We start from the raw sequence: 12,591 nt of genomic DNA on the forward strand, positions 1-12,591 counted from the left end.
ACATCTCATTAAATGTGAACTTATTTACAATGAAAGTAAGAGGAACAGTTTAAAGGAAACAGCTTTATTGGTCCGGCTCACTTAAGATGAAGCAGAGACTGATGTAAAATGAGTTTGACACTCCTGCCACTGACAATAGTGAAACTGGACAAATTAAAACAAAACAAATCATAACTAGTTTAAAAGGAAAGCTTTAGCTTCTTGTTTTCCTGCCAACACTTCAGTAAATCTATAAGAGAGATAAAATACTGACAACTTTCCTGGCATTCACATTAATTACGTTTGTCGTTTGGAAGTGAATGATTGTGCTCTCATACAGAATAAGCCCTCACCAAAAAGGGAGCAACACCCCCTTTTGGGATTCATTCATGACAGAGGATCAATATCATAGATGTGTGTGACACTCGTGCCAATTTGCCTCTGGACTTCCTCATTCATGCAGCCAGAGATCTGAGATGAGAAGTGTTTGTCATCAGCATTTAGTGCAGGGGAAATCTTGGTTAAGCTTTCCTAAGCAGGTTACGCTGCCACGAAGACACTTTTGTGATGGACAAACCACAGACTTGACTCCTGGATCAAGGCTGAGCACAGCTGAGAGTCTGCTGACTTTTGCATGCAAATCTGTGAAAGCTGTTCACTCAACGCTGGAGCGGAGCTCTGCTGCCCATGAGAGAAAAGCGCCGCAAAGGTCAGACAATTTTGTGGTGTGTGATAACGGTGCACATTCATTTCCAGGTCCTCAGGGGGAAATCTGGGGTTTACATGGGCAATAAAACTAAGATAATGTTTCACATCCTTTAACACTGGAATTTCAGCATCAGCAAAAAACCAAAACGGGACAAAAAAACAAACAAAAAAACCAATACACACAATATGAATTAATCAAGACTTTTAATAGTTCTTCAAATGATGTACACGCAATGGAAAAAACCCCATCTGATTAAACATTTGATTTTTTTTTTTTTTTTTTTGTACAGCATGTCATAAATCAGCTGCATCACACACAAAGACACACACAGAATACACAGCCTCCGTGCTAGCGTCGCTGAGCTGATTCTGTAGCGCTGATAGAAAGGGTACCAGTGTAACAGCTCGGAAAAAGGAATCCAATTAATCAGCCGAGTCTGCAGGTCAAACAGGGACACCGCATGTTGATCCAGCCTTGTTTTAACAAATACCGCGTGCTACCTACATGTGCGCTTGTGACTCAGAAGTGTTACAAACCATGACATCAGTTATTTTTTTCCCCCCACCTGAGCCTTCATGTCAGGTAAGCCATGGATGTTGAGAGCTGCAACATGGTTACACGAAGAGCAGAGTGCCCGAGTGGCTGCCGCTGACGCAGAGAGCAGCAGCACTTATAAAGCTGTCACCACCTGAGGCCCTCTCCCAGTTTGCCGCATGTACACTAATGAGACTACGAACACAAATTAAACCATGGAATGACTAAGTAAGAGAGCAGTCAGAGGACAACTGCTGCTAGTCTATAAAATGTTGAGATATTGATGTAAAAATTAAAACACAGTAACACAGTTTCCATGCACACGGAAAAAATGGACATTCTGATTTTAGGGACAGATGACGATCCCACTGCTAACCACTGACACTAAAAAAAAAAAAAAAAAAGAAAAAGAAAAAAAAAAACAAAAAAAAAAAAATATAAAAAGACAAAAACAAAAAAAAGTGTAGTTTTTATGCATTTGTGTGTCTCTTTAGGTCCCCACAGCCTTTTATCCCCTTCACAGAGAGAAGCTAAAAGGCAGTTAAAGCCTTTTTCTAACATCTTAATTGAAATTACCCCCCTAAATAAATACGGCGAAAGTGATTATTCACCTGCTGATCAAAGATGCTAAAAATAGACTCCAATTTGCAGAGAAGCAGGGTTAGAAAATTATAAAAGCCTCATGCAGAGAAACATTCACAGCTGTCTGTCCCCCCCCAAACAAATAAAGATTGTTTAAGGATGGCTCGGGCAGAGAAGAACTGGGAGCCTGAATTCAAAGAATTTAGCTTGAAATGATTTCCTGAAAGTGAAGCATGTGGTGTGAACAAAGAGGGGACAGGATAAGGGAAGCAAAGATTGAACCAGAAATCTGAAGCTTTGGAGGAAAGAAAAGAGAAAAAGACAAAGGGGAGAACAGACCATTAGCCATCCTGATAAAATGGTTGGATGACACAAAGACTGACCAAACGCAGCAGGAAGTGGCTCCCGCACTGCGTGCAGTTGTGGTGTGGTTTGCTGGGGGGAGGGAGGGGAGGAAGGGGAGGGAGAGAAGGGCCCGGTAGTCTGTGAGGGCTGCGGCTGGGGTGACGCACGAGGTGTTTATTCAGTTCTTCAGCACCGCCTCGTAGCTCTGGAACACACACTGGGAAACCTCTGCAGCTCTGCACTTCAGAGAGACCTGAGGAGAGACAAGTTAGGGTGAGCACGATGTGAGTTATAAATCAGTGTTAAAAAGCAGCATTTTGACAGACACATGAACAAACAGCAGGTTTTTAAAGACCTGCTGCGGGTTATATAAAGCAACTTAGAAAAGGCGATAACTTATTGTTTGATCTAAATCTTTGCTGTCTGAGTATGAAAAGAACAAAACCTGTTTCAACCGATATCTCCATCAGTAACTTCATGTAGCATTTCTTCAGATTTGTGAGCTTGTGGGTTCATGGTAAAGAACCTAAATGACTTCATCTTCCGTTTTTCCAGAAGATTAAATTCATAATTTTCAAGATGGGAAGAAAGGCTTTGGATGACTCCTCCCTCCCCGATTCAGTCAGATGTACAGATAGAAATATAGATACATATACACTCTAGAGAAAACAGAAGAAGCCTCTCCACTCTTTGATCTCAGTCTCAGCTGGGAGTAGGTTTAGGATTAGATGGAGCTTCACAAAGTGTCCCCCCAACCCCCAACCCCCCACCCCCATCTTACTGCAATCACTCTGCAGATGTCATTTCCTCAGATCCAGAAATACACTATTATGAGCAGCATAAGGCAGCTGCAGGACAGATAGTGCAAAGACACTGTAGAAAATGTGTAATAATTGTAAAAGACAGTGACTCTGAATATTTTAAAATGTTTCTCTAATTAATTGCTGCACAGTAAAAACCAGCTGTGCTTCCTCCGAAGACGAGTGAAACCCTTAATAACCTGCACATCTCTGCGAAGTGGCAAAGTGAAGAGAACAACCTGCATTTTTCTTGCCTTGACGGTACACACAAATCAGACTGCAGGCCTTTCAGCTTTAATCACTGTCATTTCTTAGAATCACATTTGTTCCGCTAAAGTGGAGCTGGAATAGTTTGAAGGTCACACCGTGGTTTGCCTACGATAAGCACCGACCCCGCGTGACTCTGGTTTTTAAGCGACAAATACAAACTGTACTCAAAGATAAGTAATTAAATCCCAGAGTGTCATGTCCAGATTAGTCCTAAAAATCTGTATTTCAATATGAGTAATGGATCTGTGCGCTTTATTAAAAAGGGTAGGATGACCTGTATTTCTCTAATGTTTGATCATTTCAGCACCCCACCCCCCAAGTTCTCAAAGACTACACACCAAACACTGACAACATTGTAACTACAATGATCAGTTGGAAATGTGATGAGTGCCTGATGGGAATTTCACACCAGGCCCTTCTATGGCTCTCTGAATACCAATACCAAAGGCAGGTGATGGAGTGTGGCATGTTTGCTGCCACAGTGCTGCAGTCGACTTAAGCAGTAACACTGCACAGCTCCTTCAGTGCTGCACCACTACACTCAAGGCTCTTTATTAATGCATGCTGCTGCTGGCAACATTTAGACAGCCAAGCTCCTATCAGCAAGATGTGAAGAAATGCAGACGCTCCATCCACTGTGTACAAGCTGCTAGTAGGAGAGCAACTGCGAGAAACTGCAGCGTTCACTTCTTTAGCCAAGAGCCTGCTGCTAAAATATTGGTTTTATCAGACAAGGAAATTAAAAAAATTTTTTTTAAATCTGTGTCTGTGAGTGAGTTAGTTCTTCACAACAGCTTTGTTTCATCATCTCAAGACAATTTTGGTGTTTACATAATTCTATGCACAAAAAGACAGTTAATGCCACCTTTTTTTTTTTTTTTCCACACTGATACAGCACCAAAACAGGGCAAAGCAAAGAAAGTTGGCTGATTGATCCATATTCACATAATAGCATCACACAGTTGCTGCAGATTTGTTGGCTGTGCATCCATGATGTGAAATCTCCTGTTGCACCACTCCCAAAAGGTGCTCTGTTGGATTGAGAACTGGTGACTGTGGAGGCCATTTGAGTTCAGTGAACTCAAATGTTCAGGAAACTAGTTTGAGATTGTTTGAGCTTTGTGACATGGTGTGTTATCCTGCTGGAAATAGCCATCAAAAGATGGGTACACCGTGGTTATAAAGAGATGGACAGCCACAATACTGAGGTAGGTTGTGGTGTTTAAATGACGCTCAGTTGGTATTAAGGGGTCCAATGTGTGCCAAGAAAATATCCCCCACATCATTAAACTACCACCACCAGCCTGAGCTGCTGATAGAAGGCAGGACAGATCTATACTTTGATGTTGTTTACACCACATTCTGACCCTACATCCAAATGCTGCAGCAGAAATTGAGACTCATCAGCCCAGGCAATGTTCTATTGTCCAATTTTGGTGTGCCTGTGTGAAGTGAAACTTAGTTTCTTGTGTGTGTGCGCGCGTGTGTGTGCGTGTGCGTGCGTGCGCGTGCGAGAGAGAGAGAGAGAGAGTGATTGGGGGAGGGGGTCTTCTGCTGGTGGTAACAAGTGGTTATTAGAGTTACTGTTGCCTTCCTATCAGCACAAAGCAGTCTGACCAATCTCCTCTGGTATCAACAAGGTATTTTTGCACAGAGACCTCCCGCTTACTGAATATTTTTCAGTCCAGTCTCCGTAAACCCTTGAGATGGTTGAGTGGAAAAATCCCAGTAGATCAGCAGTTTCTGAAAAACTCATCTGGCACCAAAAAACAAAAAAAAAAAAAACAACACCACACCTTTCTTCTACATACTGATGCTTAGTTTGAACTTTATCTGGTCATCTTGACCATGTCTACATGCTTAAATGCATTGCACTGCTGCCATGTGATTGGCTGATTAGATATTTGTGTTAACGAACAGTTGGACCTAATGAAATGGTCAGCAATTGTAAGAATCTGACTTTTCAGGGGAGAGTAACAAAATTATTGGTGGAGTGACACTAATCAGTGTTAATGATTACTCTGCTAGGGGCCAGCTGTGTAAACTGTGATACATTAACTTCAATCAAAGCCAGTGGGGCCCAGAAGGACAGATACATTACGTAAAACTATTGTGTTATACAATTAGGTTTAAAATTCTGATAAAACATTCATGTCTAAATACTGAAAACAGAACTGAAAAACAAACTCAGACTGTAAAGCTTGGTTTGTTATGTAGTGATTTTAGTTAAAAGTTCAACCGGTTCACAAAAAAGAGCAACTGATTTCAAATTAGGGTGCTGAAAATCTTACGTCTGCAAATGTCATCATACTGATAAAATGGATCTATTATCAAAAAGCTGACAGAGGAGGACTGAGTGAGACTAGAAGGCATGCAGACAGACCCAGACAGAACAGCAGCAGATTGGCTATTTGCATAAGTGTGAATAAAATGAAGGCGAGAAAACAGCAGCCAGGTTTGCTTTAGATATCAACAAGAATTATCAGATACAACTCAGTAAACCGACCATTCAAAGCGGAATCAGCAGGTAAGGGAAACCATTCATGAGCTCAAAGAAAATGTAAATTTGGGGGGGGGGGGGGGGGGGGGGGGACATGCACAGAGAAACAGCCATACTGGGACAGTTTGGGGGTGTTATTTACAGACAAGTCTCCATTTAACCTACATGGATGCGATGGTAGAATTTTTTTTCCTCCAGAGAGATAATTCAAAGTCTCTAAGAGAGCCCTCAGCTCAATCACACGGAGGTTTCTTTTTTCATTTATTTTAAGTTGATGCTCGAGTGCAGATCAACTGAAAGCTTCACTGGCTAAAACACAAAGGAAACTTTAAACACAGCTGCCACAGAAACAGGCTTAATCCATATTTAGATGTGCTGAGCAGTTCTTTAAACTGCTTTAAATACTGAAACTGTAGCTCATCTTTGAACTGAACATCTATTTTGTCTATTAAGTTTCCTTTTGTGAATGCTATGACAAGTGTGACTGTGCTACTTAAATAAATGTGAAGCTCAAGGTTACAAATACTTTGTGGGCAGAAAATCATATTTTTTTTTAAATTTCTGATTATCACACCAAAGTGTGCAAAATGTATAATGCTTTCTGAATCCACAAGATCTTGATCCTAACATTTCATGTGTCAAGATTAGGTCATACAGTTTATTTTGTTTGCTGGGCAAAAGCTGTGATGACTCCTCTGCAACTGACCGTATTAAAATGTGTAAAAATCCTCTGCTATACACCATGGTGGAGTTAACGTTGCAGTATATTGTGATATATTAAATGCTCTTGGGATTAAATACTGACACACATGAAATAAAAAGATCTCTGTTCTGAGGTTTAAAAAAAAAAAAAAAAAAAAATTTTAAAGTTAAATCATGTTGTTGTAATAAGCATGTAAAATCTCCAAAATAATACAGCAGTCTTTTGCATTGATTTATAACACTACCCACAAAGCTACCAAAGGGAAATGCACAAACCTTTCCATCAGAAATTTTGCAATTCTGATTACAGATTTCCAAGAAAACAATGAATCCACTTTTGTGTCGTCTTTTGTATTCACTGGACCGCTCTCTTTACCAAAAACCCTCAGAATTACCAGCTAACTGGTGGGTAGAGAAAAATCAGCCAACATTACTGGTCACATTGTTGCCATGGGGACAGGACATGGCAGATGAGAAGACCATGCATGATGTCAAAAAGATGAACAGTGTCTCTAATTGCCACTGTAAATATGGTAAAGTATACATGAGCCTAACTGGAAGTGAGTCAAATGCCTGGAGCCCCAGGAGAAATGTGCAAATACAAACTGGTTTGGGACCTCAGTTCAATTGTGAAGTTACACTGCTAACAAACATAGATCGAAATGCAGCAAGTGGACAGACCAACACTCAGAGCAACGAAATGTATGAGACGGTGCAGAGTGATGGAAAAAGAGGGGGGGGGGGGGAGACAAAAAACAAAAAGCAACAGCATGCAGAGATGCTGGTCATCAAATAAAAGCCTCTTCATATTATTAAAAATGGTTGTGATTAGGGCATCATTATTGGTATGACTGAATGGAAACCTGACTGAACCTGTGAGGGGGCGAGACACATTGTGGCAGAGAAAATGAAGCATGAGCTCTCGGATTTGCCTGATTCCCGGGCTAATGAAATGTGGGAGCTAGAGACAATTTTGTAAATCCACAGCAGCCATAATGGCAAGATCAAAAATACAATGTGAAAACAATTTAACAATGTGCACCAAACTGTGGTGCTGAAGATACAGAGAATAAACACCTTAATATTCTACACTCAGCTCTAACACTACACTTAGACTACAAGTGACTGGTCAAGTATGGTCTGCGAAAATTTACCCAAATCATAGGTTATGAGTTGCATTAGTGCTCATAATAATTCCTGGGCTAGTGTATGACACTTCACTACATCACTGCAGTGCTAAAAAATAAAAAGATGAGATCATCTCAACTACAATTTGTTACGCATCAAGTCTGTCAGGTAGCAAGAAGTGTAAGCAGCTGGCAGTTTGTAGCTCCAATCTGCCAACAAACATCACAAATGACTTGCAGCCAGTTACTCTATAGGATGTTTCAGCTGATTTTCACCTTCCTGGTCACTAACTTTACTTTTTGTGACTTACACTGACCAACAAAGTTAACCAGATCAGTTTAAAAAGGATGATGATACAGTATGTCAGTGTTGTCAATGTCCTCAAGTCTCCAATAATGAAGGCCAATAATTCTTAATCTCAATCACTGATTGTCTTAGTACTGTCTACAGCAATGCAATGTTCTACCTGCAAATTACTACACTTCCATCATGTTTCCCTGTGTAAAAAAAAAAAACCTGTACATACACACATATACATATTCCAGTATATTTATTCACTTTTCCATTGTTATTCAAGTGTAGAATCAAACCCAGCAAGAAGCAGGATGGGATGTGGAATTGGGACACAGCGTCATAGAAGAGCTGAAGCTAATCAAGTTTTAAGATATCAGGAAAAAAAATAGGGCAGCTATGCTCAAACCTTAAAACAGCATGTGTAAGGAGCAGCAAAACTCCAACATGTTACCATGTGTCTCCACTCATGTCAGCGAATTAGAACAGTTTCATGCCTAGTCTTCAAACATGCAATAGAACCCAGAAAACAGTGTTACAGCTTTGCTTCTTCAGGTCTAAAAATAGCTGCCGACAAAAGGCTTTGGCAGCTTGGCTTTAATGTTCTGTGCCAAGAGAGCGCGGGGACCATGCAGCAGGCAGCCGCTCCAAGGGACGAGCGTCAGAATGCATACTGTGTGTGTGCAGCACGGTTAACTTTAAAGTCTAGTCCTATCACTACTGAATATTTTTGATTCATTTGTTAGGAGCACTAAGTCACACCGAGAAACGATGTGGAGTTAGGAGGGTAGAAAGTGGAAGACAACAACACCCTAAATTAATAATGTTACACCACAAATGAAAAATAGTGAAATGGTTAGTCCAGCTCCACAAATGTTCACATAAAATTGCCTGTTTGTTTTTAACTATATCAATCACATTTTGTCCTGTATCAGGTCAGGATATGTGATGACTAAAGAGGCTTAAGCAGGTACGTGTAAACCACCTCAAAATTCTGAGGACTTAATGCGACTAACAAATTGCCTAGTCTAGACAGACAAAAACAAAAAGACAGTTAATGCCACCTTATAAATAAAACATGATCTGAAAGCAGACCGAGTGATGAGCAGGGAGGAGAGTCATACCAAGGTCATCATTCTAGGCGAGTTATACAGAATTTCTTAGCCAAAGACAATCCATCAAGTGTGGAGACTGCAGCATGCTGACAAAGCAAGAGACATGCAACAATGCAGTGCACAAACAATTAGCCCGTCATCTGTGCACTAACACATACATGCGCACACAGATGAGTCACCATGGGTACGTCAAAGCCAGTCCCCCCCCCCCCCCCCCCCCCCCCCCCCCCCTTCAATGACACTCCACACACAAGTTTTCCTTCATCCAGACAGGCTTGTGTCAGGTTAACATCATTTAAATGGTGTATTTTGCCCCAAACCAATCTTTTCCTGAACCCAGCAAAGCCGTTTTGTTGCCTAACCTTAATCAACTGCAAGTGAAAAAACAAAAACATAAAAGTAAAAAAGCTGTCTGGAAGGAAGCCCTGAAGGCAAGCCTCTCCCACTACCACACATCACCATCCAGTCGCTGTCCCTTGTGCACACTGACTGCTCAGTACTTCACATTAATCTCTGTCACATCTCTGCTTGTTCAAATCTGATATTAATGTCGTTTGTCTCCGTCTGCGATGTGCAGTGATGACAGTATTATTTAACTCCATCTTACTGATTTAATTTTCCAACTGGGCTTTAATTTCTGCTCAAAGTACAGAATGAAGGTTTCACTCTTTATGGGAATTTGTGACAGTGAGATAGTCTGGATCAAATATATGGAAGTCTTTATTGGATAGTTTGGTTGAGTCATCTCTCCGATTCATCAGTTAAAGATTTTTCAAACAATATTAGTATTAAACCTAAGATGTGCATTTTCAATTATTATGAAGGGGATCAATTATAGCTGCCCAATATTGTTAAGACTCTACAATTGAAAGATTTAATAAATGTAATAGAGGTCATTTGGAAGAAGGGACCTTTTCAGGACCTGTACAAATGTAACTTAAAAAGACAAAATGGGTCATCTTAATATCTAACGTCTACTTCAGCAAAAAAAAAAAAAATAGCCTGTTAATTTGTGTACATTATGCCATGACAGGTTATTAAAAGAAAAAAAAAAAAAAAGAAAAAAATCCTTAGCAGAAAGATTTTCCCCAGAATATACTATAGATGTGATAATTTATCAAGATCAAAATACCAAATAGTGCCATATTTCTGGTCATAGGTAAGCACCACAGCAGAATCATGAATTCAGCTAACACAAGCAGTGCAGTACTTACAGTCAAGATTGGGTTTCCTGCCTGCACCCTCAGCTCAGCCAGCACCCAGATGCCATTGGTGAGCTTCATTGACTGATACAGCATGTCCTGACCATCCACTGTGCGCTTGGCTATGGTGAAGATGTTGCTTCCCTGCAGTTTGTTGGAGGCTGCATCTGTAGAGGGAGGATAATCAAACTCAAAGTCAAAATGCAGTTAACATTTTAACTGTTAAAACTTAAAGTGTACAGTTTTAGTTAGGTGATTACGTATCATGGAGTATTACTCACTGATTTCCACCATGATCGGTGGCTAAAACCATCATTAAATGCACCAAATCATTACAGATTTCTTTTGCTTCCATTCACTAAAATTTCACTCCAGGCTGTCAGCGCAACAAAGATATAGCCACTAATTTAACATTTTTCTCATTGGCTTCGTCTTTCTCTTGTGCCTAAGCAGGACATGAAATGCTCTCTCTTTGTTCATGAAGGGGGGGGGAATCTCCATTAGGCCATCATTAGAAATTCTTCTCCAGTTCAGCTGCTCTCACACTTGTGTAAAACTAAATTATCACACGTAAATAGGGACTGGAACTGATGAATTCCCATCAAATAGAATTCGCTTCATTACAAAGGATGTGAATGTGAGCTCTCTACTGCTCTGGCAACAGAAGCTATTGAATATGTCTGGATAAGGGTTTATTTTTTAGCTAGTACACTCTTCATTCATCCTTCTTACCTGAGCTGAGATGAGCTGAGTCTTTGATCTGAAACTGGGCCTCATTGTCATTAGGAATGTCTTTCCATGTGGCAAGGAAAACTTGCCGCTCTGTGAATGAAGAGATGCAATTACTGGATGAGTCACTGGCAGAGCGCACACACAAGGAAAAACACAGAAGGATTCGTCATAAAGGAAAATGTACATAAAGGGTTTTTTTAAAAAAAGAAAAAGAAAAAAAAGAAGTCCAAGTAAGGAGTAAATAGCTTGACACAAGACTTCCTGTTGTGGTTGAGGCTCTGGAGCATTAAATCTCAGCCTCTGGCTGCAGTCCTGCTGCTAGCCCCATCAGAAGGCTCCAGAGGGAGAAATGCCAGCATGTTTTCACAGAATAAATGAAATGACACCAAGAAACAAAACGGGGAAAAAAAATCAAAAAATATCTCTGGTGTACAATCTAGGAGTAGTAGCTGTGCAGCCCCGAGATGTGAATGAGTTTAGGCAACTGGACAGTTGCATACATCTACATCACTCGCTGCTTCACATGCACCAAACAGTCACCTTCACTGAAACACTGACGTATGTGTCTATCGCTGACGTCAGCTGGGCTTCAGGATTTTTAAGTGAAGAGATTTTGCCAAGAAACACTCACCCATCTTCCCGTCCTCTACAAACAGCATGCTGATGGGGTACTGGCAGCTGAAGTAGAATACGTCAATGTTGTTCTTAACAGCCACCTGCAAGAGTGATTACATCGAAACAGGGGGAGGGGAGGACAAGAAGAGGACAAACATGAAGCATTACATGAGTAATTACATTTCAAGTGCCCTCCAAGGATAGGCATTACTGTTCATGTGCACCGTTTACTGAATAACCAGCTAAAGTTGTTTGGATAGCTAGCTCTCAAAAACGCAAATACAGAAGCATTAATACAGTGGAGTCCAACAGTCTGAGGTCACTGCTTCTATTGAGTATTTGATTTAAATTTAATCCTTAATGTTTCATTACAAATGACAATACCAGCTTAACAATTTGAGTGAAAATCTCCAATTTTCAGAATAATCAAGTGTTGGTTTGCCTCCTTTTACTTTAATGACAGCAGCCCTGGAGCCACATGGAAATGGACACATTTGTTCAAAGTGGATAAACCACTTTATCCCAGTGTGATCTGACAATCATACAAAGAGCTGTTTTTGACAGCAGGCAGGTTCGGCTTCCTCAGTCTTCAAGTCCTCGTAAATGTTCAGAAGTTTATGTAAGATGACTTTGGAGGGAAGTCCAGGGCAGTGAGCACTGGTTGGTCTTCAGCTCATTCCTCTGAGATGGATTTGGGCTGCAACAGTATAAATCCTTACCTCCAAACATGGATCCCACTGCATTTCACTGTGGGTTCAATACACCGTGGTATTGTTCTCTCTCCTTACACACACACACACACACTCCTCTGTCACAGCCACAAATATGGAAATGGTAAGTAGCAAATTATTTTCATATTGGTATATCTAAGCCTAACCAAGTGTTTGATTTTGTTTCTCCTCCTGAGAAGTGTTTTAAGCTGCAATGCATCCTTTGAGTCGATTACTAGACAGCCCTGTTTTGACAGAAGTTGTGGAGCCTCGTATTCTTTATTTAGGAAATTCTGTATCTGTGCTGAAGTTGCTTTTCTACCTCTCAGTGAACAAAGCTTGACGTATTGATCTTGCGATCGTGTGCTCACTTTTGG

At 40.7% G+C, this 12,591-nt stretch overlaps 1 protein-coding gene across 7 annotated transcripts in view; it reads right to left on the minus strand.

Moving 5' to 3' along the window:
- Positions 1-952: 952 nt before the first annotated feature.
- The window catches only part of ap1b1 (adaptor related protein complex 1 subunit beta 1), a 30,884-nt gene continuing 19,245 nt past the window's right edge, over positions 953-12,591 (minus strand). For 6 of the 7 annotated variants that reach the window (XM_030737088.1, XM_030737089.1, XM_030737091.1 and 3 more), the window contains 4 exons: positions 11,521-11,605; positions 10,890-10,979; positions 10,170-10,324; positions 953-2,402 (listed from right to left, as the gene is read on the minus strand). In XM_030737088.1, coding sequence (XP_030592948.1) covers positions 2,328-2,402; positions 10,170-10,324; positions 10,890-10,979; positions 11,521-11,605 — 405 coding nt within the window. In that variant the 3' untranslated portion in view covers positions 953-2,327. Of the gene's footprint in view, positions 2,403-10,169; positions 10,325-10,889; positions 10,980-11,520; positions 11,606-12,591 lie in introns of those variants that run through there. The other variant, XR_004020365.1, reaches the window with a different exon arrangement.

This window comes from Archocentrus centrarchus, chromosome 9 (assembly GCF_007364275.1).
Source record: "Archocentrus centrarchus isolate MPI-CPG fArcCen1 chromosome 9, fArcCen1, whole genome shotgun sequence".
In the NCBI taxonomy this organism is placed as follows: Eukaryota; Metazoa; Chordata; class Actinopteri; order Cichliformes; family Cichlidae; genus Archocentrus; species Archocentrus centrarchus.